At 40.6% G+C, this 18,282-nt stretch overlaps 1 protein-coding gene across 2 annotated transcripts in view; it reads left to right on the top strand.

Moving 5' to 3' along the window:
* Positions 1-1,164: 1,164 nt before the first annotated feature.
* sntb2 (syntrophin, beta 2) overlaps positions 1,165-18,282 on the top strand; it is a 27,679-nt gene continuing 10,561 nt past the window's right edge. For both annotated transcript variants that reach the window (XR_001662916.1, XM_007558479.2), the window contains exons 1-3: positions 1,165-1,967; positions 14,889-15,111; positions 16,814-17,024. Coding sequence is in view for 1 of the 2 variants with exons in the window: in XM_007558479.2 (XP_007558541.1) it covers positions 1,244-1,967; positions 14,889-15,111; positions 16,814-17,024 (1,158 nt within the window). In the remaining variant the exon portion in view is untranslated. The remainder of the gene's footprint in view (positions 1,968-14,888; positions 15,112-16,813; positions 17,025-18,282) is intronic.

Raw genomic sequence — 18,282 nt, 5'->3', positions numbered from 1 at the left:
TAATCACAATTCAATTTAAAAATACTATTTGAGGGATATTAAATATTGTAACTCATAATTGTCGAGGAAGTTGTGGAAATTGTGGTCTCCTATATAGGTCTTTGTTTACAAGCAAGTCTTAAAAAGCCTCTGACTGATTTGTTGTTATATAACAGTCTGATGAAGAGACTGCAGAGTTGTCCATAATTTTCTCTATTTTCTGAAGAATCCCTTTTTTTTCGCAGTCACCTCCAGATGTTCCAGAACCATCCCCAGAACAGAACCAGCACTTTTTTTTTTTTTATCAAGTTGTGTAGCTGTTTTAGTTCCTTCCCTGATGCTGCTACCCCACACCTGGGATGAGTTTGGACCTGTTTTTGCCTTCAGAACTGTTCCAATTCTTTGTGACTGAACAGTGTCAGAAATCTTTGATTTTAGATTTGTTAGATGAACTCAGCATGACCTACTGTTGTGTTTTTTTTTGTTTGGTTTTTTTTTTTGTTCACTGCATGTTGTCACTTGTTCTGACCACTCTCTGTAAAGTTGAGAGATGACTGTGTATGGAAATTTCAGCAGATTATCAGTTTCTGAAATATTCACAATAGCCTGTCATCAACCACCATTCACCACATATATCCCTGGACAGATTGGCTGATTTGTTATTTGAGTTGACAGGGAATTTAACTGGTACATCTAATAAAAGTGGCCGATATGTGTGCATACATTTCCATCATATAAATTTTTTAAATCATGGAATTTTTACAAAATTAAGGCTCCCGCAGCAGCGGTACGTCCTCAGGAAATTGTATTATTTTTCTAAGAATATTATACAAAAATCGTGTTAAAAGTAATTTTCTAACGATAGTCTTTTGGAATAAAGTGTTCTCAGGTTGCCTTGATTCTCAAAACCTATGATAAAATGTTTATTTCGGTGATTTTGACAGCTTTTATTTTGAAAGGTTTTAGCGGATGTGACAGGGTTGTCCTCCTGCTAACTTCAGTGGAAGTCGGTCAGCTTTAGAGCTTGAACTAATCAACAAGCCCTCCGAGGCTTGCCGCTCGCAGCCGCTTGTTCTCCTCCTCTCCTTGTGTTCTTGGAGTCCCTGTGTTCTCCCCCTCCACCCAAGTGGGAGTGGGAGTGGGTGTGTCGATGCGAACCAGTGTAGCTTCGTCGCTGCTTGTGCGCACTCTGAAAAAGAGGAAAAAGTTGATGATGAGTTCAGAGTGAGAGCGGCCCGCCTCGGAGCAGGCTAACCGTCGGGGAATGGCAGTCTGGACCAGAGCGGACAAAAACGGCCAGTTGGACCTTCTGCTCCGCGACCGCTGGATCCGAGTGGGGGCCGAACTCACGCGGGAGACGCTGACTTTAACGGCCGAGGCGGAGGTGAGCGGACAGGGGGGAAATCACTGGGACTACCCGTCGGCTGGCCTCCGAAATGGCATGTCGAACGGAAACGACCCAGGATCGAGCCCGGGGAACCCTGGTCGCGGTTCCTCCTCGGGTCAAGACCAACTTCAGAATCAGAATCACGTGGTTCGAGGGCGCAGTAGCAGCCCGGGTCGAGGAAGCGTCAGCCGGAGTCAGTACGATGGAAACTACGGTGTAAACAGTTCTGGAAAGTACCCGGTGAACGGCGCAAACTCTGACTTCGGGAGCCCCGGCTCCGGCTACGGGAGTCCCGGGTCAAGCTTCGGGTCGAGGCAAGGCGACCCCCCGGTCAACTTGGACGGCTCCTCCGAAGCGGTGCGGAAAGTCCGAGTTGTCAAACAAGAGTCCGGCGGGCTGGGGATCAGCATCAAGGGAGGGCGGGAGAACCGGATGCCCATCCTCATCTCCAAGATCTTCCCGGGGCTCGCCGCTGACCAGAGCCGAGCGCTCCGGGTGGGCGACGCGATCCTGTCCGTGAACGGGAACGACCTCCGGGAGGCGACCCACGACATGGCGGTCCAGGCGCTGAAGAAGGCCGGGAAAGAAGTCACGCTAGAGGGTAAGCGGGCCAACGCGAGAGCGGGGATTTGAAAAGGCCGAGATTAAACTCCGCGGTCTGAACACACTTACCAAACTTTTAGACACTCAAGTATACAACAGGTGGCGGTTAGTACTATGAATATTTACTTACCAATTTAATTGTACACTTGAAAAATTATAAATATAGACTAAAGAAACTTTTAGTCCAGAGCCAAACTCAACAGGTCACCAGTTTAGGGCAAAGTGAACCTTCATCTCAACATGGACCCAGACTGCTCTTCTTGAACTAATGTTAAGTGTTTTGTAAACTTTCATACTTTATTTGTTGTTTTGTAAGGTAAAATAGTAGAAAACCAACCTAAATAAAAACTTATTTTACTCAATCTATTACCAAAAGTAGATACAGAAGCAGAGTCAGTTCAGCTGAACATACCACCTTACATCTGTGTAAATGTAATCCCTATTTTGGTCAGGATTGGCTCTACAGGGGTCTCAATAAATCAGAACATCATTAACAAGTTAATTTATTACAGTGATTATTTCCAAACAGTGAAAGCTATCTACTATTTAGATTATTTACAGGCAGAGTATACTTTTTTATGGCTGGCAATTTTGAGGATTGTGGCTTATATCTAGTGAAAACCAAAATTCAGTTTTTTGCAGAACATTTTTATATTACAATTGCTGATACAGAAACTTCCTCACAATAATGGTGAAGACTGCTTACCTGAGCTTACCTGAGTCCATGTGGTAAATCACAACAGACCATTTCAAAAGATGGATGTTCAAACATTTTACTGGAAAGTTGAGCAGAAGGAAAACGTTTGGCACAAAAAGATACAATCAACAGGGTTAACCACAGCCTTGCAAATCTTGTGTTAAGACACTTCTGAATTAGAGAGAGTGTCTAAAGTCTTACTTGGGATGAGGACATAAAAGACGGGACTGTTGCTTAGTGGTCCTAATTGCTCTGTTTCAGATGAGTTTGGATTTCTCATGTAATTGGGAAATGAAAGTCTGAGGTGCGATCCAGTGTTTCTAGAACCAGCAATGCAGATAACATTTTGGCCGCTATCAAAACAATATGGGCTTTCATTACACCTAAACGGAAACGCAGGGGGATCGTCTCCATGTCACGTCACATTGACGCAGTAATTCATGCAAAAGGAGCCCCGACCGAGTAATGAGTCCATCTACAGTAAAATATTTGGACAGGCTTTTCAGTAGCCTGGCATTTTGCATTATAAACTCCTTATTTGACTTATGTAAAGTTCACATTTTCTGGGATACTAAATTTTGGGTTTCCATTAGATGCAATCCATTTGTATTCAGAATTAACTATAAAAGACAACTATAACTATGGAGTTATGAAAGGAGAAATAATACCAGAATTAATTCAAAACAAAACTTTTAGTGGAAACTGGAGTTTAACCACTGCCCTTGTCAGGCTTAAAGGCACTACATTTAATTAAAAGTTAAATTTTAGCAGATGGGATTTGTTTGTTTGTGTCCTTGACATGCAAAGTGAATATTATGGAGTGTTTTTTATAGTGTGTAGTAATGCATCGGTTAGTCTTTTCCTGCCTAAAACTGATTTTGGGGTTTTGACGTTTTTGAAATTTCTTTCTTTCCGAGCACTACAGACAATAAAGTATAGAGTACAAATGTGCCGCCAGTCCTTAAACGTAGTCGTTTTAAATCCATAAAACATGAAAGAATTAAGTGATTATTACACATTTTTGTCCCAAACTAACACGCTGCTTATTTTATTTTATTTTTTTTAGACAATAGTGGGAAGAAAATCAGATTTTTCATTACTTGAACCAGTCAGAACCGATTAACAGTTATTTTATGCCATCCTAAGAAAACACAGTCCCGTCTTGACATCTGAGCAGATGGAGAAGTTCAAGCTGCATTGATTCAAATCAGCTGAACACAAAGCCTTTGATTAGTGTAAACAGGAATCTAAGCACAGCTGTGGTCAGGTTTGCATATTAAAGGATCAAAGGTCAATGCAGGATTCAACTGACGAGGTTTATTTGTGTAAATCTTTACGAGCTCTCACCATGTGCAAAGCCAGCTTCATGCTTTCTTATATTTGGTGGCATTTTGCCATTTGAAATAAAAATGACTTTTTAAGAAAACCATCTACTGACTACATGAATTGGGAAAATGTGTATTGATGAAAAATATAACAATACTAGTAATGATGAATCTTTTCTTGCAGTTGTGTTATTATATATTGACTGCAGCTCAACATATTTTGCAGCAATAATACAGATACATCACTCCATATACAGCCAGAACCTTGCAAAAACAAACCTAATCCACTTCACTACAACAGTTGAAGAAAAGTAAATGAGGAGTTTGCATCTGATTAGATTTTGGTGCACATTTTAAAGTTGCGCGTTTACTGAAACCCTATTTGTTTTTTGTTTTTTTGTTGTTGTTTTTTGGATTGAGTCCACCACCAAAGTTTAACTTGACTAAATTAGGCCAATGGGACATTCAGGTAACTCATAGCAGCCCAGTTTAATTTGTTCTAAATGTCAAAGCCAAACTCGTGTTTTACTTTTAACTGCAGGTCAAAAGTTTGCTGCAAATTCTCTCGACAGGAGGTAACCGTGGCAGCTAATTGTTGTCATCTGAGGAGATTGTTGACGATGTTTTTTGTCTCGATGTGCGCTCCACAACCGGCACGGTGAAGTGTGCTGACGGTGTGAAGCCATGGTGTCCTGAAGTTATCCAGCTGTTAGTCACGTTAAAAATTAATCCGGTGCAGTCATGTGAAACAAAAACCATCCCACGATATCTTTGTCTGATGTTGTTTTTTTTTTTAATTTTTCTCTGGAAAAGAAATCAATTCGGTTTCAGATAAACACACACACACACACAAAAAAAAAATACCAGCGTTTTACTCTTTAAACAAAAGATTTTAACAAAATTGTGTTCTAGCTGAGGGAAAAGGTTAGGACACCCTAATCATTTTTTAATGTATATTTTCACTAAGCTCCCTCTGAAACAAAGTAGCATTCAAGATGGATGCAGTGGTTTTCCACTGGACAGGCCCTGCTACAGCACAGCAGTCTCAAACCATGACGTGTTCACCTCCGTGCTTAGCAGTGACTGTGTGTGACTGTTGCATCCTTTTAGCCATTTAATTAATTAGTTTTATGATTAAGTCAATATTACTTGTATTTCTTACTCTGTGTTGGTGTTTAGTGTTTCTGTTAATCTTTATTTTCCTCTGTCCACTTTATACTGCGACAGCATAACTTTCCCACTTTTGGGACTAAATAGTCATCTTATTTTGGGGCGTCCTACTTTCTTCCTCATTAGAAATATAATTTTATTCCATTCATTATGGATCATTGTTCATTTGTAAAACTCAAAATCATCAGTATTTTTTAATGTTTCTTGTGACTTTATCATCAGAGAATCATGCTGATGTTGTTATTTGAGTCAGAAGAAGCCTGTGGCGTTGTTTGTAATAAATCTGAAAGAGAATATTTAATGCAACCTGATTATATGAAACACCAAAGCCAGAGGTGACGTGTTTGTCATGAAACCCGCCACACCAACGCTTCATAAATCAGCATTAGGGTCCCAAACCGGGAGCGTTTTTTGTTGAACGTCAGTTGAAAAGAGTTGTTGACAGGCGGACTGCAGAGCCCTGAGGGTTTGGAAAGTTAACATCGGGAACAGCTAAAAGCTGTGTTTAATGGCTCGGAATAAACGTGGGTTGAATACTGACCAGCGCAAAATGTAGGAACTAATCAATGAGGGACACATTTCCACTGAAGTCAAAACCAGGCCTGTTGTGTTCCTCCCAACAGAAAACCAAGTGAACTCGACAGACGTTTTGAGCAATCTGCTCTGTGAAAATGTGATTTGTTTTTTTATTTTATTCCCCCCCCCCCACCCCCCACTCAGGATCAGATTTGTCAAGCTATTTATCTTTTATAATCAGAGAAACAGCAGAGTCTTTATGCTTCCCAGGAATGAAACGTGTTGGTTTGAAACCACAGATTGAACTTTGCCTGCTGGCGCCTGTGTGAAAAGCAGCGACCCTCCCCACCCCCGTCCCGGGCGCGCCCAGGAGGACAGCTCCGGGTGCCGCTGCAGGAATCTGTCAGCTGCCTGTCATCGGAGCGTTTGTGGATCTGCCACTGCTTTGTGAAAGGAGCGGCGGTCAGTCAGAGTGAGGCCTGACCTTCCAGAACGCAGTGGCAGCACACAAATGCATAAACTCCCAGATATTCCCTCAATTAGCTCCGGAGCCCCACATTCCTGACCTCCGCTCACACGTGCTTATTTGGGGCAGAGGTCAGTCATCTGACTTGGACGGTTCGTGCTCCTCTGTGGCCTTTAGCGATTTTAATTATTCATGTTGGAGAGATTGATCCGGAGCCACTTCTGTAAGCAGAAAATAACCAGCCGTTGTTCCAGTGATCAGCTGCACGGCCTGCACAGGGAGGTTTATGGCCTGCGTCCCACTGTTTAAACTCGGTCACACAAACTCTTGTTCCTTTCTGAGCTCTTCCAGGAATGGCACTCACGCTGCCTTCACTGCAGCTCAGTTCAGCCTGTTCTTCTCCTAACACCTTTAACATGCCTGACTCACGCTTACTTTACACTTCTTTAAGTAGATGAAGCACTTAATGCTCAGGCCGGCGTTTGTTACTCTCCCGAAGCTTGCAAGCAGAGCTGAAACAATTAATCGGATGAATCGTGATTAATAAATGTATGAAATCAATAACTAATTTAATAATCGATTAATCGTTAACTTGAGTAGACTCAAAAAAATAGATAAAAAAAGGTGAAGCTAATCCAAAATTATATAAAATATGTATACTTTTTGCAGTAATGATAAAACACCTTTGACAAAACTAGTATTAACGTTCACACAGTTCAAATTCACTAAGTGAATGCTGTGTTCCTTTTTAGCCAATCAAATGTTTGATGTCTTATTTTTTAAAAATGAGTTGAATTTTGCTTATTTGCATCCATTAATGTATTTCTAATATTGTATTAAAAATGTTTAAGCAGTTAGATGAAAAATCTGTGGAACGTGCCCATTTTACTTTAGTAATTGATTACTAAAATATTTGAAAATTATTTCAATAATTGATTAGTCATGATTAATCCAAATTGTTTCCAGCTCTAGTAATAACCTGCTTGTTACCAGCTCTTAAAATGAATTGGATAAGTTGTTATTTGGTTAAACTGTCAACACAATCCCAGCCACGCTACCCATCAACTAACTGGAAAACATTTTGAGAAACAAGATTAATGTAAAGATGTTTAATCATGATGAAATGCAACACATTTGTTAAAAACAAACCAAGCATATAACAAGCAGAAACGCCTCGTTCCAGCTCGTTCGTACAGTATTGGTGGCTTTATGTTTTGGGTTTGTTTGCCAGCTACAGAAGTAATGCACGTTCAGTTTTAAGATAACAGGTGCAGCTCGGCTAAAACTGAGTCATGCGACTCAGTTGAAGCAGCAGGTCGACCACAGAGTGAGTGAGGTGATAAAATGACCCAAGTTCAAACCTCAGTCTGACTGAACTGCTGGGGTGGGTGGGTTACACTTAAAGCCTCTAATGGAAGACTGTTAGCAAGACTGTGAAGACGTTTATGTTAGCAACATTATTTCTATTTGCTAAACGTCACAATAATCACTGCTTAGATGCAAATTTCTTTGGTAGAAGTGGTAGAACTTCCTTTCTGACTTGGGTAAAATGTTTTGCATGTCTTTCCTTAAACTTCTCCCAATAATTCGCTGGAATTTGGCCCTTTTCTCCCAGTAGAAGTGTTGTAACTTAGTCTGGTTTGTAGGCCGCTGGCTCACACACGCCTTTCCAGATCTATCCACGAATGTTCTTGTGTGACCGAGACCAAAACATCGACTTTGTTGCCCTTAAGCCGCTCCGTAACCAATGTTATTGCATGCTAAGGGCCGTTGTTCATTTCAAGACCCGTTGCGTTTTGAGCTGTCTCTTCAAAATGTCTAAATTATGTTTTTTCCTCGTGAATCGCAAAAGTCCTCCCTGTAATAAAACACTCCCTTTGACATAATGCTGCCACCTCCGTACTTCGCAATATGTTGTTTTAAAGATTGCATTACCATTTTTGAACTCAAGGTAATGGTGGTCATTTTGGCCAGATACTTCCATTCTAGTTTCTTTAGACTAAAGAATATGTTTTTAAAAGTTAAAACTTTTGTCCTTGAGTGCATTTGTAAACAATAGTTTGTCTTTTTGCTTATCTTAAGTAATGGCTTCCTCCATTTCAGCTCATGTCAGAACACAACTTGTTTTCCTGTGGAAAGTGTCTCTCTCCACCCAGCTTCAGCCAACATTGTGACAAGATATTTTGGTTTTAACTGTGCACATAGGCAACATGCTTTTCCTACATACCCGGGACAATCATGTGTATGTTATTCCCTGGTGTTTATTAAATTATATAGTACACCGTAATGTTAATTGTTGGAGGTTGCATTTATGTATTCTGATGATACCATACTAGTTTTATTTATAGAGCACATTAAACACCAACAAGACCAAAGTTTTGTTCACAAAAATAAATGATGAATAGAAAACGATATATAAATATACCAAAAATAAAATGTATGCAATGTTTCCTATAACTTTGAGTCAATTTTGTGTGTGTTAATTTGGATTTATAATTTGGATGACTTGCGCTCGGCTTCACATTTTAGCAAAGCTGCTCTGCAGATTGTGGTAAAAGATACATTACTGCCATTCTTCAAACTTTATGATGTGGTACAAAATTAATTTCTGAAGAATGTGGGGAGATGTTAATTCATATCTGTGCTAAACTTTCTTTGCAGATATAGATTCTAGTCAGATGTTAAACTGCAAACTGTTTAAAAAAAAGAAGAGAGAGAGAGACAAACGACTCCCAAAAGCAGCAAATCTATAAATCTGAGTACAGTACGCATGCATCTGTCATTTTGGTTTTTGTTGAAGCATGATTTTTTTTATTTATCAACTTCATCATTTCATTTGATTTGATCATTGTTCTAAGTCCATTTGCGACTGATTACTCCGTATTCAGGTCTGCAGCGTTTTGGGAGCTGCAAACTCGGAGTTGGCATCAGAAAAGACACCAATTCAAGCTCAGAAGCGCTGTTACTGTTTGACGTGGCCGTGCAGCAGCGATGAGCTTTTCTTGCATTGCTGGCATGCTGCCTGTTTTGCTGCCTTAAATCCACAAGTTTTTAGTTCTGTTCGAATTGATGCCGGTTCACACACATCGAGAAATATTTATTTGCCTTCGATACATATGACAAGTACTACTTAGTTTTATCCTCTCAGCTGTCTGAAAGATGCAGCATCTCATATGTGCTTAATTAGTGCAAACTCAGTTTTGGTTTGCTGCCGGAAAAGGACAGTTGGAGGCTTTTGTCTGAGTAATTAGGAGGAATAAAAAAGGCATTGATGAAATGGGGACAAACCTGGTAAAGAACTTTTTTTTTTTTCTCCTGTTGTGCTGACTCTGTTCACGGTCTGTTGGCGTCCTCAGATCCGCAGGATCTAAAAATGTCTGCAAAGCCTCAAAAAGAGCATGGCTGCTTTCTTTCCCACACATCAAAAAGTCTGATGTTTTATACCCGCAAATATATTTGATTGGTCCACATTTCTGTGCCTCAACTAGAAATGGATGCATTTTTGTTATTAGAAATTTCAGGAGGATCCCGTTGATCCTCAAGGTAATCCACCTTGTCCGTTTTGCCGGGAACCTGCCGGCGCTAAAGTACCATCAATCTGTGCTCTCGGCACAGACGGCGGTAATCTTCAACTGTCAGCGCTGCAGACAATGATAAATGTGATTATTTTTGTCCATAATCTGCTTTATAGTGTGCAGAAAGTTGACACACCCACACTGAAGTCCACTTTTAGTCCACTGCATACGCTGATCTTTTAGAAAACTGAGTCAAGTAATTAAATAAATGTGGCGGCGTAGCGTTGCAAAAGTGTTTTTAGCATAAAGCAGTTACTAGTTTGTTTGTTTTTTTCTTGTTTTTTAAATTATTATTTTCAAATGCTCTCACTGAGGTTATATCATAATGTAGCAGAGGGGACGGTTTGAATTTATCCAAGTCCAGACCCCAGTTTTAGGGTGCTTTCACACCAGACCTGATTATTCTGTTTTAATTAAACTCTAGCTCGCTTGCTTAGAAGCTATGTTTCATTTGCGGTGCTGTGAATGTCCAAACAAACTCTGATGCGGACCAAAAAGCGGACTCTGGTCTGCTTAAAAACCTAGGTATATTAACGTCGGATATCAATTCTGATGTATGGGTGCCGCTCAGTCATCTATCCAAATCAAGAAGATGATTACTTTACATGAAGATAATTAAGTTTTCTTTTTTTTTTTTTTAAAAAAAAAAAACCTGGCAGAAAATCAAAATGGTCCTCACAATCTGATATATTTTAGACTTTTAACACTTTAGTGTGAGCAAATATTGCTGAATCAAGGCATTGTTAGAGGGGATTACGCCGTTGGTGGATAGATGGATAGTTTTGGAGAAGGAAAGAGAAGCTAGAGAAAAGCCAGCGGGGGAAAGCGTGTCAGGCCAAACCACAGGAGAATTTCTGGGCAGTTGGGGAGGAAAGTACAGACGCCGGGGTCTGACTCAACGAACTCGCCGCTCTGTGAGCTATTATTTCACCCATTCCAGAAGATGATTAGTTCTTGGTAAGCGGTGAAGAAGAGGAGCAGTTTTACGGGTCGCTTTGAACCACAGCTATTGCCACAACCAAATATGTGCCTAGTCAGAGAGTCCTCCTCTACGTCTGGACGTTGTCTTCCCTTTCTTCTGTCTATCCTTTGGCCGGCAGGCAGCGAGGTATAAATGGAAGCAGATGAGAGGGCCTTATGGGATGCTGTTTGGCGTCTCTGGGGAATCCTCCTCCTCGCGCATTTATACAGAAGCATACGGACGATGCTGCACGCACAGATCGGCCGGCTCTCTGTGGATGGGCCTAATTAGAAGCAGAAGTGGAGCTGAGCAATCGGCCTGAAAGCACTAATGAGTTCATCAGACTGCAACAAAGCCAGAAAGACGGGCTGTTCCATCCAAATGCATTCAACCTCTTTTTAATGATCACAAAGGAATGAAGCAGTCCATCTACGATGGAGAGACTGAAGAGCTGCTTCTGGCTGTAGAGACTCGGATGGGGGGGAGTTAGACCAAAGTTTCCTTCGTGCTTGAAAAGAGAGGCTCCCAGGTAGACACAGACTTACTGGTCTTGAGTGATGCCTGAACAGAAACCAGTTGGTTTTAGCTCAGTATCCACCTGGAGTAGTTGATCTAGCCAATGGGATGAAGGAGGTAGAAATGGCAAAGGCGTTCTCAGTTTTTTCCCGCAGGATTCGAAACATCTCGGCTTTTAAACGAGGCACCTCTGATAGATTTGACTTATCTGACTACATAAAAGATTACAGCTGCTTGGAGGCCTCATTGTTTAGACTAAAGGAGACTGAATAAAAGCAGATGTAGAATGGTCCACGCGCTGCCAAAAAGTCACACAGCAGAGCTTTTACAAACTCCACTGCTGCAAAGCAAGACCATAATTACAGTTTACACAAGGGGCACGCAGGAGAGTATTCCAAGTCCCCACTTCTGTTATTCATTTCCCCAGAATTGCTTTTTGTCCTTTAACAACAAATGTGCTTAACGATGACATCTAAAAGATTTGATAGAAAGTTAACCTATTTTAACCTGCTTCTTGCTGATGAAGTCATAATTTCCACATGTTGTTTGCAGCCGGGGTTTTTTTCTCTCTCTCCAAACTTCACATGACTAAATGCATGAGAAGTGAAGCAGTTACCGAGTTCTGGCTTTTAGACAGTCTCTATTTTTATTTTATTTTTTAAAGTGTGAAAGCTAAATGCAGTCTGATTAGCATTTTATGAAGGTAAAAATAACACGCTTGCATGACATGGCATGCAATTTAATTTATAGCTCCATGCACTGTGTTCCAGTTGGCTATTTTCAGTTGTTTTGATGGATATAAAGATAAACAGTGATGTCTAGTTGATGGAAGGTGACTTGCTGATGAGGAAGAGCGGACTTCCTCATTAGCTGAGAGGCTGTCGGAATAAGAAGCCGACCGAGTCGGGGTGGCACAGAGCGCCGGGTGCTTGGAGACGGAGACTGAGCAGCATAGCTGTTCGCCGATGATGGCTTGGAAATGACTACACTTTCTGCTTCTGTTCACCCTCTGAAGGAAATGATGGCACATTTAAAGTTGGTGCAGACTGTTGTTGGTTTTTTTTTTTTTCTTTGACTGGCTCCATGCAAACTTGCTGAATCGGCTTAAAGTTTGTTAGCTTAAAGCTGTGACTTCGGTGATACCCTCCAGACACCAAAGAAACAATGGATTTAATATATAAACAGATTAACTACTTATTTATAATACAACAAACTAAGCTAATGAAGAGAAGTGAATATCTGGAAATGAATAAAGCAGCTTAACAAAGAGGATGGATAAACCAGCGCTTTTATTTTCTCTTTTATTGACATGATTCATTGTGAAACTGGTTTAGTCAGTAAAAACAGAACTGTGTAGGAGATGAACTTTAGCACTTAAAAAAGGTTCAAAAGGATATTTGGCACCTACACACACAAACAGGATTTAGTATTGTTAGCAAATTTATTCTGTGGAAAACATAGAATACCCAAAGTTAACTAAAATATCAAGTAACTCGAGCTGGATTCTGGCTGGCAACTTTTTATATCTCTATTTGTTTACACTGCTTTGAGTAAAAGTTAGTAGCATTTAGACCTTTAAAGTCTGGTGCAGACTTGGTGTTATTAGTTCATTATTACACTCTGATTATCTGTTAGTTCATTATTACACTCTGATTATCTGTTAATAGTTCATTATTACACTCTGATTATCTGTTTAACTAGTAAAACCACAGATGGGAGATTGTCTACCTACAGAAAGTGTCTCGGCTCAATATTTCTCCTTCAGTTCTGTTGATTAGTGACACCTTGACTTTACAGAGCCACTCTCTTTCCTGTGAGCCTCGCACAGGCATCCAGGAATGCTTTCACACTCTCTCCCTCACTCTAAACCACTTGCATCTGCAGAAACGCTCCCGTTTCTTGTCGGTGTGGGAGATGTGGTTAGGATGGTCGGCCTTGGCCCGTTTCCTCGGCGTAGCTCCCCGCCCAGTCTTGTGTTCTGAGTCATGCATAGAGTAACATACGCAGCAGCATGCAGGGGCTTATGCACACTGCAGCCTCCTCTGCTTCTGCAGATCTGTGATCAGACTGTTGTTTCTCATCGGCTTTTGACTTTGTTTTTATCAGGGGCGTGATGCATTGCTTTTTGAGATCTTCTAGCCTACTTCGTGTTGCTCTGCAGGCTCTTGTTTATTGATATCTCGGTTGTACATGTCTGGCAGGGACGATCGGCACCAAGTGTGGCTTGTGAAAGTTTCATTTATTTTAAATAGTCACTGCTAATTCAGAATTCAACAAATTGGGAGTTAGAATAGCTCTTTTGTTTTAACTCTTCACATCTCATCCTAAGCGTGTTTCGTTCTGGTTAGAAACTCACCGCTCTCTTCAGGAAGCACAGACTCACAAGGAATATCTACGTTCAAGAGTGACCTCATCTCCTCAGAGGGCCGTCTCAGGTTTCATACGAAGCAGACGGACTCATTGTCCAACTCAAACACACTCAGAAATGTTCCTGCCCTGTTTTCACCATCATCATACGAAGAGTATGAGAGCAGAGGCAGGAGGAAACAATGAAAAGATAAAACCTTCATGTTGGGAAGGGAGAGAGGGGAATAACAGTGAGGCCGCCGTGGGGACAGGAGGCCACAGGACCAAATTTGGAAGGCGAATCCATCACATCAGAGCAAAAGCGTCCCCCCCCCGCCTCCCTCACCTCCCTTTTATTGTACAAACAGCCAACTGGCCAACCCCACATCTGTACTTGGTTTTCTTCTGGACTAGTTTCTCTTACGCACTCAGCTCTAGATATAGTTTTAGGAAAATGCAGCTGCAGATATTTCATCGTTCATTTGCGCACCGGGAAGTGGACTTGAAAGGGTTGAAAGGCTTTTAGTCTGCAGCCACTTTCCCTCTGTAGTAACCAGCTGTCACTGGGTGGATCTGATCAAACAAATAGATGCATCCTTGGCTGTCTGTCGGCCTTCATCAGATGCATTTCTTTGTATTGTGTTGAATAACTGAAGTTTCTATTTTACTCCTGAGATTTGTCCAAACAGATGTTTTATTCATTTTCTTTGGAAAATCAGCCTCTCCAGCAGAGATGGGTAATTCCTGTCCTGCAGGGTCTGCACGTTTTTAATGTGTAGCTGCTCTGTTGTTTCGCTAACTCCTTGCTCCCTGCTGGGGCCTGCCTATGACTCATTCTTTGACGTCAGGTGTGTTCAAGCAGGGGAACACCTCAAACATGCACTGCTACACGACTGCTTGGCCTCTGGGATCCCAGATTTACTTTGCGTCGACGTGCAGAATCAAGTTTTGTGTGTCTCCTTTGCTCATTTCCTGTGCTTGAAACCAAAATAGCTGCAGAACAACATGTTGCTTTTTAGATTTTTGGAAGAGTTTTTAGCCAAGCGCTGCTTTAGCCCATGCTCAGGGTCTTCCATTTATTAACTATGATGCTCTAAACATTGTTGTGCTGTTAGAAAAGTCTTGCTGAAGTGTTATTTCAGAACTCATGTGGATACGTTTCTTTTTCCAGAAATTGGGAATAAATATCCAGTTTAAAAATATATTAAGAGCATAATATTTAGGGCTCTTTTGCACTGTTCGCCTCTTGGACGTTATTTAATAGGAACCCACCCAAGTGAAATGAACTGTACCTTTACTGAACTGTTTTTTTATGTTTGTTTGTTTTTTTTTTTCACCCATCCTCAGTGAAGTACATCCGCGAGGTGTCTCCGCTCTTCAAGAAGCCGTCCCTGGTGGCCGACCTGCAGTGGGACGGCGTCCGCCCACAGTCCCCCAGCTACAGCGGCAGCGACGACTCCGGGTCGCCCAAGCACAGCAGCTCATCGTCCTCGTCCAAAGACAGGAAGGTCATCAGCCTGAAGATGTGCTTCATCAGCAGGAACCTCACCATGCCTGATCTGGAGAACAGGTTTGCTGTCGTGCTGGGAACTGAAATACCTGAGGCTGAGGGAGGGCTGGGTGCGTCTGTGTGGGAGATGGGTTTGGGTTTGTCTGTGTGCGTCTCTCGTCTGTTCATTAGATTGGAATGTTTATTTTTGTTAAACATTACGGGCAAGACAACAAAAACCTCCTCTGAGCATGTTGACCTAAAACAGGAAGATTAATCAGATAGTGTTGGCTACATTTGTGAAAAAGTTGCTCTCCTGTCTGCTAGTTATTTAGTACATTGCCTAGAATTATTTTTAAAATTTTATTGGTCATTTAAATATATTTATCTTAAAACAACAAAAAATGTACAAACACATTAATATAGTTAGTAAAATAATAATAAAGGATATTTGGGCTAACTTTGTTTACTGCTGCAACCACAGGTGGATCAGTGAAGATCACCTCCGTTAATCATTGCTGTTTAAGTTTTCCTCACAGTCATATTCACAACTCCACATGCAGTTATTCTGCTGTCTGAATGACAATTTATTCTGAACCAGAAGTATTTCGACCGGAGATCTGTGGTCGATTTCCAGTCTCTGGTTTTTTGTAAAACTTTTAACCTGACTTTAATCATTTCTGTTTTCTGTTTCCTCTGTAACGGCGACAATCACCGAGATTCAGCGTGTTTTTTTTTTTTTCCCGGCCTTCCTGCTGTCATTAAGTATTTATATAAGAGGGAGAGCTGGTGTCACACTGTGTGTGAAAGAGAGCAGTCACAAACTGGATTTAACTTTTTTTTTTCTTCTTCTTTTTTTACACAAAGACAAAATGATTATTTAGTTGACACTTTAAACTGCTTTCAGCATCCTTCGTTAGCGGTTAGCACGACCGGCACCATCGTGAGCAGGAGTTTGCATTTATCCCCAAACGAGAACTTTACTTTTAGTTGTTCAAGTGGCTGGCAACATTTCCAAAGTTACATTTTGTCTAACCGAGGCCGACAGTTCAGATCGATAAAACTGAAGAACAGAATCAAGTAAAATTATAACTTCAAGAAGCATTTTTAAAACCAATAATTAAAACCAATTGGTTTTAAAACCAATTGGTTAATAGACATAACCAATAATGTCTATTAATTCCTTACACTTAAGGAATTTATAGTAACATTCATAGTTAATGTATGATGAGTAGTAACTTGGTAACATTTTAAAAAACTTACATTTGGCTTATTTTATTATCTAAAGAACATAAAATAATGCATATTGCTTTTTGTCCCAGGTTACCTAAGCACAGTAAGCTTGAGGAAAACGAAAAGGTTTTAGCCATCTTTTGAAATTCCTCTAGTCAAACCAAACTTCGTTAAATATAAACACTCTTATGACCAAGCAGTTTATTGTGGATATGGCAGGAAGTTTTTTTTTTTTTTTCTTCTTCTTCTTCATTTTAACTCATTAAACTACAGCAAGCTTCTTTCAGGAGCGGGCGTTCTTTTGCTGGTTTACGGTAGGAACTGACTGTTCCTCCAGATAATCAGACGGAGCTCAATATAATTGAATCAAGTCACATTTTACAAGAGAGTTTTTGGCAAAAATTTGAGGAAATGTTTTCTGGGACCCAACTAGAAAATAAAATTTTGATCTATAAACTAAAACGCTAATTTGTTTCAGCTTTCCCTCGACATTCTTTTACAGTTTTTATTCCCCCCCCCCAAAATAGTAAACTTGTCCTGTTCCATGCAGGCTGCTGGAGCTGCACTCCCCGGACGGCCAGCACACCGTGGTGCTGCGCTGTAAAGACGGAGCCACAGCCAGCTCCTGGTTCACTGCCATACACACCAACATTGCCGCTCTCCTGCCGCAGACGCTGGCACACGTCAACGCCTACCTGGGGGCCTCGTCTGCAGCCTCCACACACCCCCACCTTAAACACATCGGCTGGCTGGCTGAACAGGTACGCAGAAACTACTCTTAAAAAAAAAAAAAAAAAGATTTTCTGGGGGATCGTTGAATTACTTAAATAGACATTTATGTTTTCCTTCCATCAGTATTTTTCTTTTTCTTTCCTCTTTTCCACCCATGCTTTTCTTAAGAATCAAGTTTATTTTTCCTGATTAAATCTGTGGAGTTCATAAAGGATAAATTTACCCGCTGGGATCTAGATATGCCATAAAATGAAATGAATCACTGCAGGCTTTGTGAAAGACATCCGGTAAAAACACGCGCTGTGAAATGCTAAGTAGGGCTGAAACTATTCATAGAGAAACTCAAATGACTTGCAAGACAATCCTCCAGGGAAGAGTTTTGATTTGGCGCTTCGTTGAATCCGCGTCCCTCTGCATTTCTCAGTGGTCATTGTGTAACGCCATCTGGCACGAAACGGTCTCATGCGAAATGACAAGCGACGAAGAAAGGTCACAAAATGGAAGAAAAACGCTGGATCACATCAAAATAAAGAAAAAAAAAATATGTGCACCCTACTGTAAAACTTGGTCCAATAATCAGATTTCCCTTTATAAGGGCTGTGGATAATTTATGTAAACTTTATTTAGATTCAACAAATGTAGTTAAAAAACATTATAAAAATAACATTATCCCCATTCGTGCCTCAGAGCACATTCCCTTAGCTTTGTCCTCTCTATTCTGATATTGTACCCGTCTCTTAAATTGATGTGTTGGTTTCCATCAAACGTTAACTGGATACAATAGATTTATAGTGTGATGCTTCCTGGAACTTTGTACAAGTTTTTTCAAAGTAAATTCAGTTTTCTTTCAGTTTTCTGTGCTTAAAAATAATCTATTCAACACTAAATTAGATTTTCAAAGATGCAAAATGTATGTTTTCATTATTTAAGGTTGAATTTTGCAAAGATACACTGAGCATAATTTAGTGGCTGAAAATGTTTTTTGTTTTGTTTAGACTGCTGATGCGATGCGATTTCTCTTTTTACAAAGTTAAATTTGTGGTTCTGTTGGACTAGTGCTCATTATTTAGTTAAAGAAAAGGGGTGATGTCACACTATGTTTGTGAGAGAACAGTCCCTGTTAAATAAGGTTTTACTATTTTAAGTTGCAAGACAAAAACATTGTGAAGTTCACCTTTTAAACTCTCTTTAGTTTCCTGTATTGGGGATTAGCACTGTTTGCTTGAATAGCCTTACTCAAACAGCAGTCGTGTGTGTGTGTGTGTGTGTGTGTGTGTGTGTGTGTGT

This window comes from Poecilia formosa, unplaced genomic scaffold (genome assembly GCF_000485575.1).
Source record: "Poecilia formosa unplaced genomic scaffold, Poecilia_formosa-5.1.2 Scaffold97, whole genome shotgun sequence".
In the NCBI taxonomy this organism is placed as follows: domain Eukaryota; kingdom Metazoa; phylum Chordata; class Actinopteri; order Cyprinodontiformes; family Poeciliidae; genus Poecilia; species Poecilia formosa.
Note: the sequence above shows the minus strand (reverse complement) of the source record. Positions and strands in the feature narration are given on the sequence as shown.